The 15,802-nt window shown below is 44.9% G+C and overlaps 1 protein-coding gene across 2 annotated transcripts in view; it reads left to right on the plus strand.

Moving 5' to 3' along the window:
* The first annotated feature begins 2,772 nt into the window (after positions 1–2,772).
* Positions 2,773–15,802, plus strand: part of ATP2A1 (ATPase sarcoplasmic/endoplasmic reticulum Ca2+ transporting 1) — a 34,032-nt gene continuing 21,002 nt past the window's right edge. For both annotated transcript variants that reach the window (XM_044448105.1, XM_044448104.1), the window contains exons 1-7: positions 2,773–3,088; positions 4,372–4,389; positions 5,199–5,281; positions 7,921–8,025; positions 8,382–8,520; positions 15,359–15,439; positions 15,678–15,763. In XM_044448105.1, coding sequence (XP_044304040.1) covers positions 2,971–3,088; positions 4,372–4,389; positions 5,199–5,281; positions 7,921–8,025; positions 8,382–8,520; positions 15,359–15,439; positions 15,678–15,763 — 630 coding nt within the window. In that variant the 5' untranslated portion in view covers positions 2,773–2,970. The remainder of the gene's footprint in view (positions 3,089–4,371; positions 4,390–5,198; positions 5,282–7,920; positions 8,026–8,381; positions 8,521–15,358; positions 15,440–15,677; positions 15,764–15,802) is intronic.

Genomic DNA, 15,802 nt, shown 5'->3' on the forward strand with positions numbered 1-15,802 from the left:
GGAGTGGAGAGTGAAAGCACATCCACAAAACATCCTTGAGAAAAATGATTCTTAAATGTTAATTGTATTAATTTGGATTTTCCAAATGCACTCCACTTTTATGTTTCATTGAGATCTTAACAACATGTTATTTGCTATATTTACGCAGCCCAACAGTGGATTTGGACCACTTGTTAGCTATGCAAATACAGCTGATAATCTCAGATGAGGCCTCATGCTCTTAGGAGATGAATCGATAAACTATTCTGGGCTCTTTGTGTTTGTGTGTTAGTGATCGCATGATGAAAATTGCAACCAGTGATCATTTGACTAATGGGTTAGCTGTACGTAGTAATAGCCTGACAGGGAAGGGAGATGGGCCAAGAGAAGCTCACAAGGAAGAGGAGGGCAAAATCTGTAGAAAGTTCCAGAATAGAATACTGAGAAAGATTCCACCTCCTCCTCCTCCACACACACACACACCTGACTCTGGATAACTGATGCCAGTCAATGTGGGTAGCTTTTTGCAACCTGGTGCCCTCCAACAGAGTGGCGGGGAATAGCAGACAGCTGTAGCCCAACTTATTTGGAGGGCCCCAGCTTGGGGAACACCGATGTAGGGTATATGTTGTAGACTAGGGCAGACAGAAAATAGTTCTCCAGATGTCCTCCCAGTGTTTCTGAATTCACCTCTGTTTAGGTATTGATCTGCTTTTTTGCGCAAGATTTTATAGTGCTTTTCTTTCAAAAATAATAATACAGCAGCACTTAGGTTTAACATCTCTCTCATTCCCCTCACTTGAGTCCCAGAAGGGTGCTGAAATCTTTTCAAGTGTTTCTCCCAAATAAAGAAAGTTACCTGTCTCCAAGCACACAGATTCTTTTTAATCCTTAGGACATGCTGAGGATTTCATGAAATAAAATTTCTAGTGTCCCTGACTATTGGCTATGTTCTCATGGGCTTCTGGAAGCTGAAATCTCAGACTTCTATTATTATTGCCCTACATTTATATCCTTACTTTTTCTCTCCTGTGAAGAACCCCTTTCATCTTCACAGCAACAATCCTGTGAGGTAGGTTAGGCTGAGAGTGAGAGACTGGCACAAAGTCACCCAGTGAGCTTCATGGATGAATGGTGACTAGAACCTCTATTTCCCGGGTCCCCAGTCCAAAACTCTAATGGACATAATGGTGTCCATCACAGTGTCACACCTGCTCCAGAGATCTACCTTCTGCCCATCCCTGCCATAGACAATACTAGTTAGACCAGTGGACTGACTCAAGCAGCTGAATATGTGCAGTATACCTGGACGCATTTTTAGTATACTTTATCTCACACAGAGCACATTTTAGGTGCTCTTGTTATTATTCTTCACACTGAAAATGCACTGATTCCTATGCAAATCTGACAGGAAAGAGTCGGACCCAAACTCAGTTATATTTAGAGTAGACTCATTGGAATCAGTGGGGCTTGTTTAAAAGGCTGCAATCCTATACACACTTACCTGGCGATAAGTGCCACTGAAGTCTATGGAGCATGCATCCGTTGGTTTGCACAATAAGATAGTTAATTCTGTGCACATCTGCTGAGAAGCCCCATTAAATCGCAGGTAAGTGTGAATAGGATTCCAACCTTAGTGTAACGTAAGATTTATTAACATTGTGGGTCTCTAAGTATGACTAAGTTCCAATCCAGTCCACAATGACAGCACATAGTGACCGTCACCCAGCAACAATGAAAGCATTAAAAGCATTATACACGTCAGGAAGCTTGAACAAATGCTGTAAAAACGATGCAAGACATGCATGCATCTGGAAGGGCATGCAACATCCCTGTACATGATGTAGGAGAACGAACAGATGATAGTGCTGAATATACTGAGGCATCTTGCCACATTTTCATGCTGAAAGAAAGGAAGAAAGGCATACAGATAGATTAACCAATTTAATGTTTTAAATTCTAGGGTTCAGGTTTGGGTTGTGGTCATCCAAGGGAAATGAAAGCAAGCTTAACACAAATGATGGCATCTTCATAAAATGTATAATTAACAATTAACATTGCAGGGTATGGTAATGACCTTAACCGCATAGTTAGATAAACCTGTGGCATATCTGTGGCTACCAGCCAATGTAGCTAGAAGGCCAGCAAGCAGGTTTAGAGGCAGCACACATCAGAGGACTAGATGCTGAAGAAAATTGATGGGGCATGAGCAGTGTGCACATATCACCTGGCTGGTCACTGTCGGCAAAGGTGAATGGACTACTGTTCTGATAAAGAAAATAAAGGAAACACTATTATACACATCCTGTCTACACACATTTCTGTGAATTACTGTAAAACATCAAAAGTGTGTGTAAATGGGAAATACATGACAAGCAGATTGATTTAGCAGCATATATGGGAATGAGGGCAACCCAGTTCTCTGTGTATCTTCATTATAGCTGACCAGTGACAGAAATAAACACTAAATCTGCTAGAGGCAGGAGGGGGAGGCTAGGGTGAGATCTCTTGCAAGGAACAGGCGAGCCTTTGAGTGACACATGGGTCTGTGGGCACCCAGCCTCCTCTCCCCTACTCCCCCCTCCAAGCCAACCATCCTCCTGGCTTCTCCCTCTCAAGTCAGCAAAAATACCTTCTCTCCGCAGAAGGCCATATGCGAGTTGGTGGCTGAGGTGATGTCAGCGCCAGTCACCCAATGGGGACCACTGACAATGTCTGAGGATCTGGGCCCCGAGCTGCCTCATAAGGACGTGTGCCAGCCTCAGAGCTCGGTGAAGGCTTCTGTACAAGGACGGGTCGTGTGGGCTTTCCCTCCATCGTTGGATACTCTGTGCCAAGGACCATGGTCTGCTGAGGAGGAGGAAGAATTCAAAGGGGGCACAAGTGACACTCGGTTGACCATACAGCTGGGGAGCAGCAGGAGCAGGCCAAGCCAGACAACAAAGGGAGCAGCTTTAAACACAGAAACGGGGCAGCTGTGGTTGGGCAAAGATGGAAAACGCCCATGCCAAAACGGCAGAGGAGTGCTTGGCTTACTTTGGAGTGAGTGAGCATGCTGGTCTCTCTCCTGAGCAGGTGAAGAAGAACCTGGACAAATATGGACACAATGGTGAGTGCCAATCTAAATCATGGCCATCTTGGTACCCGTGTGGCCAAGTGCCAGGATGCAGAGATGCACAGAGGCAGGGAAAGAGGGAGGGAGGGAGGGAGGGAATGAGATGGATGGATGGCCATGGAAAGATGGATATGAGAACCAGAGGAAAGCAAGGATGATCAAGTAACAGGTGGACAGGTGGATGGATTCAAATTCATGGATACTAGACCCTAAGGAAGGATGCATACAAGGAGAGGAAATGGAAGGGAGGGATTCAGTGCACATCAAAGAAGAACTGGTACACAGTTGCTAAAAGGAAGGAAGTAAAGAACTAACTAGAGAGAGAAAGCGTCTGATTGGAGTCTGAAGCTGGCAATGGAAGGTGAACAGGGATGGAGGCAGAAGAAAAGCAAGAGAGGGAGATTGCAAGGCTGGGAGGAGGTAGCCGGGCTGGGGACAGGGCAGCTGCTGCGTTTGCTAAGAATAACCCAGTAATTCCCTTTGGTATGAACCAGATATCAAAATTGCTGATGGGCAACTTGTAGAAGCAGCCGGGAGATGGGGGGAGAGGGAGGTGTTGATAATCCACAGCCGCTGTGGGGGAGGCTGGCTGGATACAGGGTAGATCTGTGAGGGGGTTGTCTTTGGGGAACGTGGGTTTAGCAACTAAGTGCGATGACCTGGTGGCCATGGTGTGTTGGGCTGATCAATATGGAGAGAGAGCACTTGTGTGTGGGATAGTAGCATCCTACTTGCTACCTTGCCGACATTTGATCTGCACGGATAATATGCTTGTCCAAGTTTTTTCCCATGCATGCTGCCCTTTGCAACGCAAGTCTCCCCTTTAGGGAAGGAACTGGGAGAAAGCACCAGTGCCAGACTCCTCATTTGATGAGATGGGACTGTGAGCACATACCTATACCATTTTGCATTATATGTATGTGCTTGCATCTGCCTGTAGCACAGTCACTTGGGCCCAAAAGGTTATTTCAAAGCCATATCCCATAAAGTTAAGATTGGCATAGGGCCTCCTTTACAGTCTACAACTGTGCTCCATATATACCTCACAGTGAACACTCTAAACCTAAGCATGACCTTTTGCTTTGGTATTAACTATTCAGATATTAACTTTAAGCTCCATGGAAGAAGCCAACCTCTTTGTAAACACAATTACAGAGCCTCTAAACTTCTCTGTCTCCTCATTTGCTTGACAATGAAGCCATAATAACCACAAACCTAATCAGCTTCTCTCTCTCTCTCTCTCTCTATCTCTCAATGTGCTGTCTCCAAACCCACAGAACTCCCCGCTGAAGAAGGTGAGTCCCTAGCACAGGTGCAAAGAGGTTTTAGGTCCCTCTGTAATCTACCTTGGGAAAAAATGAAATCTGCAGACTTGGTAAAACCGACACTACAGCTGCCAATTTCCAGGTTTAGTGTTCCTTTCAGAGTGCCTAACAAATCAGGAGTTAAAATTGCAGGATAAGAAGCTAGAAGCAAGGAGGCAGGCCATTTTCTGTCTAGCCTGAGAGACTTTGACATTCATTTGCTACAAGCATTTCCACCGAGTCTCTCCTGAGACCCTAGGCCCAGCTTGGTGCTATTCCCTTCTCTTCCCAGGCCCAAATGGGCCGCCTCCTCCTCCTGCCAGGTGCCATAGCTTGAGCTTTAGGACACTGGCAACCCTCTACAGAGATCGTAACAGTGCCCTGGGATGAGAGGGCGAGCCGTCACCAGGGCCTTTAAGATGTTGCTGAGCCAGCAGTGGAAGATCTTTGTCCTTTGGGGCCCTTAGGGGGAGCAGGGATGGCAGAAAAGATGAAGCACCCTCCACTACTCCTCTGCCCTCAGTTCCCATCCTGAAATCACTTGTTGTTAACATGGTAGCTAGGCCCTCCGAAAAAATCCACTGGGCACATTTCATTCTCCCAGGCCAGCTGGCTAGTCCCAGCTCAAAAAAACTACTGCGGAATCCATTGCTTTGGCTGGTGAGTGTGGGCCATTTTGGGTGCTCCCTAGTCCTTCCCAAGCAACAGCTCCCAGAAATGTGGGTTGGAGGGGGAGCAGTCTGAGGCCACCCTTCTCGCTTTTTGCCCCCTCTAAACTGGCCCCCTTTCTTGCTTGCCAGGCAAAAGCATATGGGAGCTGGTGGTGGAACAATTTGAAGACTTGCTCGTGCGGATCCTTCTGCTCGCAGCCTGCATCTCCTTTGTAAGTGGCTGTGGCCTGGAGGTTGAGGGGATTTGGGTTATCACTGCAGGGCTGACGAGGGTCTCTTGAAACAAGCCGTTTGAGGGTGCGTGGAGGAGACCCTTACAGGGGCCTAGATGGCAATGCCAAGGGCTGGTGGAATGGCTGATTTTGTACTGGCCTGTATTGGGTAAGCTACTTGGATGACTTTGTCTCAGCCTTTAATGGTGAGCTCTGATGGATGCCACCAGGATTTTTTGTGTGTGGGCGCATGTTTGTGTGTGTGAGACTATTGGGGTAGTAACACACATTGATGAACCTTGTCATTGGCAATCAGAGGAATTAAAGACGGTATCCTTTGGGTCAGAGATCGGCTTTGGAAATTGTCAGCGTCGAGGCTCCCAATATCTGAGAGGAACATTGCAGATAAGAGAGCCTCTGTGCATATGGCGAGTGTCATTTTCCTCATCGCTGTCCATTTACGTTTAATGATACCTATGATATGTTTTCAAGCCAGGGAAAGTGTTTGTCCCACAGCTCAAACATGGTATCCCTCTGCCTATGCAATGCATTTGACAGAAGTACTAAGTGATCAGTGGGTTAAACAGTGCCTCATTAGTCCATCTTTTCCCTCTGTGCCTGGGGCAGGCTATATAAACATTTTATATAAACATTTCAACTTGTGATAAGCACATTTATTTATTTATTTATTTATGCGCCCCCCCCCCCCATGAAGAAACCACTTAAATTACTCCTCTGGGTGGAGGGGTCAGCAATATCACTCTTTTCCTGTCAGCTTTGGTTCTACGTTCATAGAAGCAGTTTCTCCCAATTTTGTTATCAGAGTGTAGCTTGTGTCTCTAAAAAAGTTCATCTTAGCAAAGTGTAGGGTGTATGTTTCTTCAGCAGGTGCTATGCTCACATTATGCCCTTCTCTATCCACCCTAAGAAATAAAGAAATTAAACTTAGCAATGGGAATTGAGGCTCATCTGGCCTTTATATTTCTGTCTGGAGAAGGAGTTCCCACAGGTGAATGGGAAAGCCCTCTCCCACTGCCCCCAAATCCTCCTACTTCCCTGCCGCTGTTCCACTGTTACCACAAAACCTGAAGCCACAAACGTTGAGGCTTCCCTCCCCTCACCCTGCCCCCTGCCCAATTTCTTGACACTTGAGATGTAGCCTCCTTGGAGTGTGATACTAAATCCTCCAGGAGCACATGGCCTAGCTCAGCAACAGGAGGTCACTCTAAAGGTCACCATTAATGGCCTGCTTCTCATGTAGCCTGGGACCTGAACCTCCTTCTCAGAAAACCCAGGAATCCTGGGTCTTCTCAGCCAAGGAGACCTGGTTTGTTCTGGTATGGTAACTAGCCATGTCCTGTCTTATGCCAGTCACCGGAGAATATGGGAATGTTATAGGCGTCTAGACTGAGAGAAGGAGCAACCTGAAGTGGAGTATCCCCTGTAGAAGAAACCTTTACAATGCACACAGCCAGGTGTGGTGTGGTGTGAATGTAAAATGGACAGCACAAGATATGGTCACACTTCTCTCTCTCTCTCTCTCTCTCTCTCTCTCTCTCTCTCTCTCTCTCTCACACACACACACACACACACACACACACAGAGAGGGAGAGGGAGAGGGAGAGGGAGAGGGAGAGGGAGAGAAGAATCCAGCTCTGGAGTTTATATTTTCCTTTTCTATGGCTTAATGTTGAGTTTTACTGACCAAAAATTAAACAAACACAAGTCAGCTTGGGAAAAGTTACATTCTTAGATATAGGCAACATGGGTCATCTTGGATTCCAATGCTAGAGTTATTTTAAGGAAATGCAGAACAGGTTCCTTTTGGATTGCAACTGGCGAATTCTGAACTGGAAATGAATGGAAGAAAGCTTGATATGGTTATCTTAAGCATAGAAATCTTGGAATTGGTTGAGTTTTTCAGACTGAATACAATCCTTCTGGCAGCTATTGTTTCACAGTAAATTCAAGACAAAAAGCCATAGAGAATGTTGTACATCTTCCATCCTACACTGTCTCTGCAAGCACACAAAACCAATCGCCACATTAAAAGAATCTTGTGGTGTCGTAAAGAATAGCAAATTTATTCTAGCATAAGCTTTTGTGGACTATAGCCCATTTTACCAGATGCATAGATTTCCCCTTGGAAATTGTTGAAGTATCCAAGTTGTGTTTCTGTAATGCACCTGCAGCTCCTTCCAGCAGGGGGCAGCACAAAAACTTGCACAGATGAACACATTTCATTTGTGTGGGAATGCATGCCTTCCTTTCACCTCTGAAACATACAATAGCACACTTACACCTGGCTACACAATTATACAACGTCCATATGCACACCCAGACAAGCAGGAGCCCTTTGCACTGGTATTCTCAGGTTTCATGGGATCAGTTTACACACTTCATCGTATACACATGCAAAGCACAGACAGGCTGGGCTCAGCTGTCTCCAGATTCCAAATGTCAAGAAACTTCAAAAGACAAATGTGGTTGCAGAAGGATGAGAGCTGGAGGAAGAAGGACAAGCCAGGATTCCTGACCAGGAAATGAGTGGGAGTGATGCCTGAACAAGATGGCCACTGAAGATCTTCCCTGCTCTGCCACACTTCCCAGTCCTAATTAATTGTCTGTTTTCTTGGCAGGTGCTAGCTTGGTTTGAGGAAGGTGAGGAGACCGTGACAGCTTTCGTGGAACCATTTGTCATCCTGTTGATCCTCATTGCCAATGCTATTGTTGGAGTATGGCAGGTAAACAAAATCTCTAAGACATACATAACAGCAGTTTTTATAGCATGCTTTATGTGCATTACTGATTGCTGTCATTATGACCATCCCATGAATTAGGCCAGCATTATGACAACCATATTGCACAGCAAGGAAACCCTTCCAGGGGGAACTAGGGTTGATATTACACATGCAAGGGACCTATAAAAATAGGTTAAGTCAGATGCTTAATGTATGCCCATGCAACCTGATTGGGTGTGTTTCCATTTCTTTACTAGCTTTTAGATAAAGGGGGTGACCTGGTGATGGGAGAAGGTCCTTCTTTGGAAGCCCAGAGGGCTGCCTGAGGGTCTTAACTGTGATTGTGGTCCTTCTTGCAGGAAAGGAATGCCGAGAATGCCATTGAGGCTCTAAAGGAGTATGAGCCTGAAATGGGCAAGGTGTATCGCTCCGATAGGAAGTCCGTGCAGAGAATAAAGGCCAGGGACATGGTTCCTGGTGACATTGCGGAGGTGGCAGGTGAGTGCTGGGCCAAAACAAAGGATTCAAGAATTTGCTGGCTGGAGAATGCTAAGAGGTTTTTAGGGTGTGCAAACATGCAGAGGATTGTGTCTTAAGTGACTGACAGCACAAACATCTAACTTAAACCATAAGAAATAATATCACCGGGAACTTTGCTAGGCCTGGCCCATGGGAACTTGGCCTTAAAATTGTCTGTTGGTACCAGTGAAAGGTGTTTTTTTTCTTTTAGCTTAATTGCAGATTGCAGCAGGATTAACTCTTTTCTTCCCACGTAGTATAACAACCATCCCCTTCCCCTAGATCCTTCCCTGCATGGCAATTAAGCTGAAAAAAATATCTTTGGAATGATTAGGATTCGGGTGCAAAGGAATATAAGTTTTATTTGAGATCATTTCCCTTCTGTGAAATTTAAATACATCCTAGTGTCCTGAATTTGCATATATTAGCATATGTCAATTTTATGCATGTTTGTGCCCTGCAGGCCTGAGCCCCATATTCACTGCCCCTGGATGTCACTAAAAGATAACCAATGCCATCATGAGTGACATTCAGATTAGCTTCATTCAGATGAACAAAGATCAACAGCCTTGGGTGTTCTAGTAGAGGCTATCCAGGAAAGTATACCTTGCTTTTCTGTGAAACATAGAAACAGAGAAGTTTCACAGAATTGCCCTCTTTCGGGACCTAGTAGGATCATGGCCAATTAAATCAGAGGAGGATATCCTAGAGCTCTTTTCTAGCATCTTGAGGACGTTGTCTTCTCCATGGTGGGCAAAGGCATTTTGGGAAGGAGATGGTAGGAGTACAGGCTTGACAACTTTCAAACAGGCATCGTAAATCAGGAGCAGGGAGACATGCTCCACTATAAGCAAAGCTCCTCCATTGCAAGACTTAAAATCCAGTTGAGAGTTGGTTAAATTGAAGCCTTTGATGATTTGGGTATGCGCAGATTGTACTCCGTGTTTCCATTGGGACAGTGATGGACTGAAGACTGAACAGTGATGGACTGGCGTGCTCATATCAGTCATTTTGGGTATAAAGGACAGCCTTGGAAGGAGTCCCACTTTTAAAAATATGTTGGGTGGCTGCTGACAGTGTGGCAAGCAGTAATGCCCTGTGGCCGAAATGAGCAAGTGGAGTGAGTGGTCTTCTACCCCCAGAGAGAAAGTTGAACGGAGATTTCAGGAATGAGCTTTGGCCTGCGGAGGATCTGGAGTTGAGCAGATCAACTGGGTAAATGCCAGCCAGGCCTATAATGGGCTGAGCGTAAAATAATGCCCTTTTTTGCAATGTTCATATTGAAATATCCTTGGATGGCCTGCCTGCTCTAGGTTTTACCGGGGACAGTCTGTTGTAGCAAATTCCAGGAAGTGCTTGATAAGAACATTAGCCAGCACTAAGACCAGCTGTTTCTCCTTCCATTCCCCATAATTTGGGGTCTGCTTCTGCCAGCCTTCTCCTCCAATGGCCTTTTGTGCAGGGTAGGGAATTCCTGCATGCAAGTGGTGTTCCCACATCATTTCCTGAGCTGTTAAAGCATGTGAAAGCACATGCTGGCTGGGGGATGCTGGGAGCTGTAGTCCAGCACAGCTGGAAGGCACCTGGTTGGGGAAAGCTGCACTATGGAAATCAACTTGATTGCATGATTCTGGGCCTGGATGGACAAAAGTCCACAAGAATCGCCAGTTTCCCATGGGGTCAGAGAGTGTCCTCCTTCAACCCTGACCCACAGGGGGCTACCAGAGATACTGCTTCAGCAGAATCTTTGTGGCTACCCCAGCCATGCCTGTTCCTCCATCATGTTGCTTGTTTACTCCTTGGGTTTGGCCTGTCTTGACCCTAGAGTGGAGGCAGAGGGAGAGAGGGAAGGGATGTTTTGGGAACAGGCAGTCCCTATGGAAGGAGCAGGCTGGAGGCGGAGCAGTGAAAACAGAGCCCTGAGGAATCCCCTTCAGCTGCACTTACTGGGTAACAGCTGTCCTCAAAGCTGGGCTAGCAGCCAAAGAGTCCCCTCCCTTCTCCCTGAATTAATTTAATTCAAAGATTATTTTCTCATAGGGCCAGTTTCACATGGATTTCCAAAATATAAATGATCCCTCCACACACTCTCATGCTGTGGCCTCTCTATAGGAGGAGGCAGATTTCCTCAACATTTCTCTTATCTGGAAATGTGTGTGTGCAAGGAGGGCTAATCAGAAGTTCCCTGAAGGTGGATGCTTACTTACTGCTGAAAAAAAGAGGAAATACAGCATTAAGGAAAGAGGACAGAGAAAGAAACCAAATGGCATAACATATGCATATGCTAAATACGTATAGGTGCATGTTGGGAAACAATTTCCATAATTGAAATAGAAATGCAATGCATCTCACCATACTGAAGATTATTGTGATCACAAAGGGATTTGTTTCCCCCTCTGCACATTCCGTGGTGCAGATTTTAACTGGTGAAACCTCTGCTTCTCATTTCTTTAATTTTAAAACAGACTCGGACAGGCATTCAAATTAAAGATGCCTTCAAACAGAGAGACTGTTCTCAGACACCTCCTCAAATAGAGGAATGGCTTCTGTAAAGGAGCACACAGGAACACCTTAGTTCTTCCCTTAGTTTTGGAAAACAGGAATAGAAAATCTCTCTTTCTGTGTCATATTGATTGATCATACTTCTCAGGGTTACCCCTCATAGCCTTTGCTTATAATTTAGTAAATGCATGTATAAAATGTGTCCTACTATAATTGTGGATCAAGGAATCTGCATTTGGGAAGAGAGCACGTTAACACATTATAAGAATGTAAGACAAAGGTCTGTCTGGTTTAAACTCTGGTCAGTCAGATGCCCCAGGTAGAGCAACTCATGGGCAGGGCACCCCAGTGACAGATGTTCCTTTTGCTGATCTCCAGCATCATAACATGGCAACTCTGGCCGCTAGAAGCTGTTTGCCAGACCCGCCTAGTGCCCCTGGTTCTATCTTTTCCTTGTTAAATGCTGTAACTTCTAGGTGACTGGATGCAGTGGAAGAAGACAAAAGACTTGTGTCTTAAAGAGTTGCACAAAAGAGGGAAAGCCATCAGGTGTATTTTTTTTTTAATTGCCGCTTGACAAGCCACCCCTGGCCAAATCCTCTCAGAGGCGTGCATCAGGCCTACCAACCTTTGCCTTGGGCCTCCTGCTAAGCTGGCCTGGCAGGACCCAGTGGGGGGTAGTGGTGGTGGGGATTCCACAGGTAAATGATATATGTTGTACAGAAGCCAAGAACCTTGCATTCCTGTGGTGGATGATTTATGTGAGAGTTAATTCTGAGAAAGGTTCTGTGCAGCTCGTTGCCCATAATGAACTGCTCATCTGATTTTTTTTTTTGTTAATGCTGCTGGCCAAGCAGCTTTTGCATCACCTTTGGGGATGGAGCAACATGGTTTCTGCTACTTCCCTCTCCCCCTTCCTTGGCGTTGTGTTCCCCTCCCTGTCAGGGGAACCCATGACCTCTCCATCTCCTTGAAGGAGAGAAGGCAATCGGGTGGCGGATGGTGCCCAGCCACCAGCTTCACCTTGTATGGACAGGGGCAGGCAGCTGGTGATGCCTCGGGAATGTGATGAGGCAGGCAAGGAGGGAGTGAGAGAGACACTTAATGCGCAAGTGGAAAAGCGAGCTGGGGTGCATGGGGACATCTAGGGTTACCGTGCCCTGTGAGATGGGCAGGGTTGGGGACAGTCAAAGGGGAAAGCTGGATGGGGGTGCAGCCTCTAGACTCTTGCTAGGAGCTAAGAAAGAGAGAAAAATATTGGTTCCACTGCCCCCAGCCTGCACCCTTCAGTTCTGGGGACATCTCAGTCCCTGGCAATTCCCCAAAACAGCCTTATCTGAGGAGACATCACCCCTAATCAATATCTCTTTGTTTAGGCTCCTTATGAATGTTCTGAGTGCAAGTCAGTGTTCCAGGTAATCTGAAGGAGATTCATGAACTTCTTTGGAATGGTGTATTGCTATATGTACCCTCATTAAAAATAACTTGGTCATGAGAGAACTCCTGGAGAAGGTTATGGGCTAGAGAGGGAGGGAAGAAGAGAAGTTGGGCCTAGTTGTGCAGCCTGGTTGAGCCCCTCTGTGTGGAGGTGACTTGATTTAGCAGGGAACAGAGGGAGAGTGCAGAAGGGGCAAAGTTCCATGCAGTGTGGGTAGATGAATTTCTCATTTTTTCTATCTTTATTTTGGCTTCTCTTGAACTTTGGGAATTTCTCCATTCAGAGGTTCAGTTAGTCCTGAATTTACAGGAGTGCTTTTTAAAGTTTGCATGAAGGTTTATAAGTAGTGTTGTACAACTTTCTCCAGCCTGCACCCTTGTATATGCATTTTGTATGCATATGTATTTTGTATGCATTTTTGATAGGAAAATTCTGTTGCAAAATTCAGAGAGGTGCATATTTTGAAGGTTAAAAAGTTTCTTTTTGCATAATGAGTAAAAATGTAAAATTAGGTAAGTCCAAATTAAAATTAAAATGCAAACTGGACAGATTTCTGAAGTGTGATGTAGAGAGAGGAAGCTCAGCAGAGAAAAGTGGAAACAATCAATCAGGAATAAACCTTTCTGGGCAGGGTGGGGAACAGAAACAGTTTAGTGACAGCAAGGCCTAAGCCCTATTCTTTTAATTCTATTAGGTTTTATTGTTTTACATTGCTTCTTAGCACCTTGATTTTTTTTTTTTTTTTTTTTAGCAAATAAGGCCATATCTCAATCTTAATAAAAATAAGCCCAAACCAAATCCATTTCCTTGGGAAGATCCACATATCTCTAAGCATCCTGTGAAAAATGTATACTCTGTTTTGCATGAATCATCGTTGCATTTGTTCTAAATCAGGATGCATAGAGCATACTGGAGTAGGAACTTATTGGGGAATCACCATTTAAACATTACTTGCAATTGATGCAAAAGATTGATTCCAACTTAGACTGGTTCACAACTTAGACGATGGCATTTGCTTCTGCCAGATTCTCATTCAAACAGAAGATTCCTAAAGAAATGACAGACAGTGTAGCTGGAGTGGTAGACTAGGACAAGAACGGTCAGGGTTCAAAGCCCTGTGCAAAAATGGAATTCATTAGTGACCTTGGGCCAGTCATCATATCTTTTCCTAGCCTACCTCAAAGGGTTGCTATGAGGAAAACTGGGGGGAGGTATCATGTGTAGTATTCTATCCTCTTTGGAGGAACAGTGAGATAAAAAATGTGTTAATAAACAGATTTGTCAACCCATCTAACACCTAGTCAGTTAATATGAGGTTGCAGAGACCAAGGGTGACATAAAATGTGAGCAAAAAACAGTCCATTGCCTTAACAGCTTACCAAAGTGATCTCATACTGAGTCAGAAATTATACTCATTTTTGCTTTATCTACCAGAGACTTTGAAATGTCAGAGTTCATTGCTGAATTTTCAGAAATCATTCTAAAATATGTTCTAGATAGAGCATGTAAGGTCTCTTTATTTGTAATGGAATGTTTCTTCATTGAAATAAGTGTATGTGTTTAGATTAAATCAGAATATATGCTCATAAACTTGCACATATGAAACTAGGATATTACAGAAAAGACTAAGTTACAATGCTTGTCATGTCAGCTACAATTGCTGAAATGCTATATAACTATTAAAGATATGGGAGCTCTGCCCTCCTGTGCACTTGGACACCCCAATGGGTAGGGATTCTTGATTCAAATTACCTTCACCTCTCATAAATTCGCACTCCTTCTCTGTCTATATTCTTTTAACACCCCAGCTGATATTTATTCTTCCTTTCATTTTCACACAATTTTGTGATAACATTTTTGTGGGCTTCCAGGAAAGGCTTTTATTGTGCAATTGCCCTGCTTCATTCACAGAATTTTTTGAAATGGTTCTGTGCTTCCTGTTTTTTCTTTCCACACAAACAATCCATTAAAAGTGGAAAGACAGATGCCTTTTGCTTGGTAGCACTAAGAGTTGTCAATCTGGAAGCAGCCCTTTTGATTTCCACTGAGTGACCTGGATTTAACCCAGTCATCTACCACCCCCCAGTGGCCGTGATAGCATGTTTTCTGTAGCCTAGCTCTGTTCTCTTTGGCATGGAGGGTAGGTTACCTCCTTCCCTTTCTCTGGCTCCTCCTTCAGACTTCTTGCTGCAGACAGATTTGATGGAGGGCTAACTATTCCATGCACTGGGAAAGAAATATCTGTCACAGCCTGATGTGTACGGTTGCCTCAGTGAAAGTCCAGCTTCAGAGGTGAGGTGTTGCTGAGTCATCCCAGATATGACCTGCTTCTTGCCTCCCAGGTCAGTGCCCTTCCTGCAGGCGTATTGCCTGACTCTGAATTTTGGATTTTCTTCTGGAGAGTACATAAGAGTAAGAATTCTTGGTCTGCCAAGGGACTCACCCTTTGCGTGTTTCTGAGCAATGCCTGCTGCCTGAAAAGAGAGGTTCCTAGAGTCATCCTCTTCCAACAGCAAGCTAGCGGAACAGCTCAATCATACATAAAGGAGACACAGTGGAATTATTCCCAGCAAAGGCACTTAGTTACAAGGGAGGGAGCCATTTCTCCCGTAAGCTGTGCGTTTTATTCTGAGCTCATAGGCGCTTTTCATTGCTTGATGTACCTCTGTTGGAATTTAGCAGCTCTTTTATGCAGCTATTTTATGCAGTCACACAGCTTGGGATTTCTTTGGTTATCATAAAATGTGTACCTGATTGTCCCTCCAACAAAGAAGGTCAAAAGTAGCTATCAGCAGTTGGAAAAACAAATAAATAATAATCAGCAACTACCTATCTGTGGCTAGAACTCAAGAGTGTTCTTTCATTCTCACTCCTCAGTTGGTGACAAAGTGCCGGCTGATATCCGCATCATTTCCATCAAATCTACCACTCTTCGTGTGGACCAGTCCATCCTGACAGGTATGATGGACTACATTATTATTGTTATCGACTATTCAACTAGATAATGGTCAGTATGCATCCTGTAAAGTTAGTGAAAAGTCCTGCACTTTGGCTAACAATCTAAATGAAAAGGCACACAGGTGCATGTGATTTTGTACAAGCCTGCCTTACCTGCACCCACTCAGTCCGTCATAGCCCCTCCTTTCAAGCATCTCCTTGAAAGATGATTTTACCTTTTGCTGTCCCCTGCCTCCAGGTGAATCGGTCTCTGTAATCAAACACACTGAGCCCGTCCCAGATCCCCGTGCTGTGAACCAGGACAAGAAGAACATGCTCTTCTCTGTGAGTGTGGCCAACAGGGCTGAAAAACCTAAGCTTGTT

This window comes from Varanus komodoensis, unplaced genomic scaffold, assembly GCF_004798865.1.
Source record: "Varanus komodoensis strain SLA01 unplaced genomic scaffold, ASM479886v1 scaffold53, whole genome shotgun sequence".
Classification (NCBI taxonomy): domain Eukaryota; kingdom Metazoa; phylum Chordata; class Lepidosauria; order Squamata; family Varanidae; genus Varanus; species Varanus komodoensis.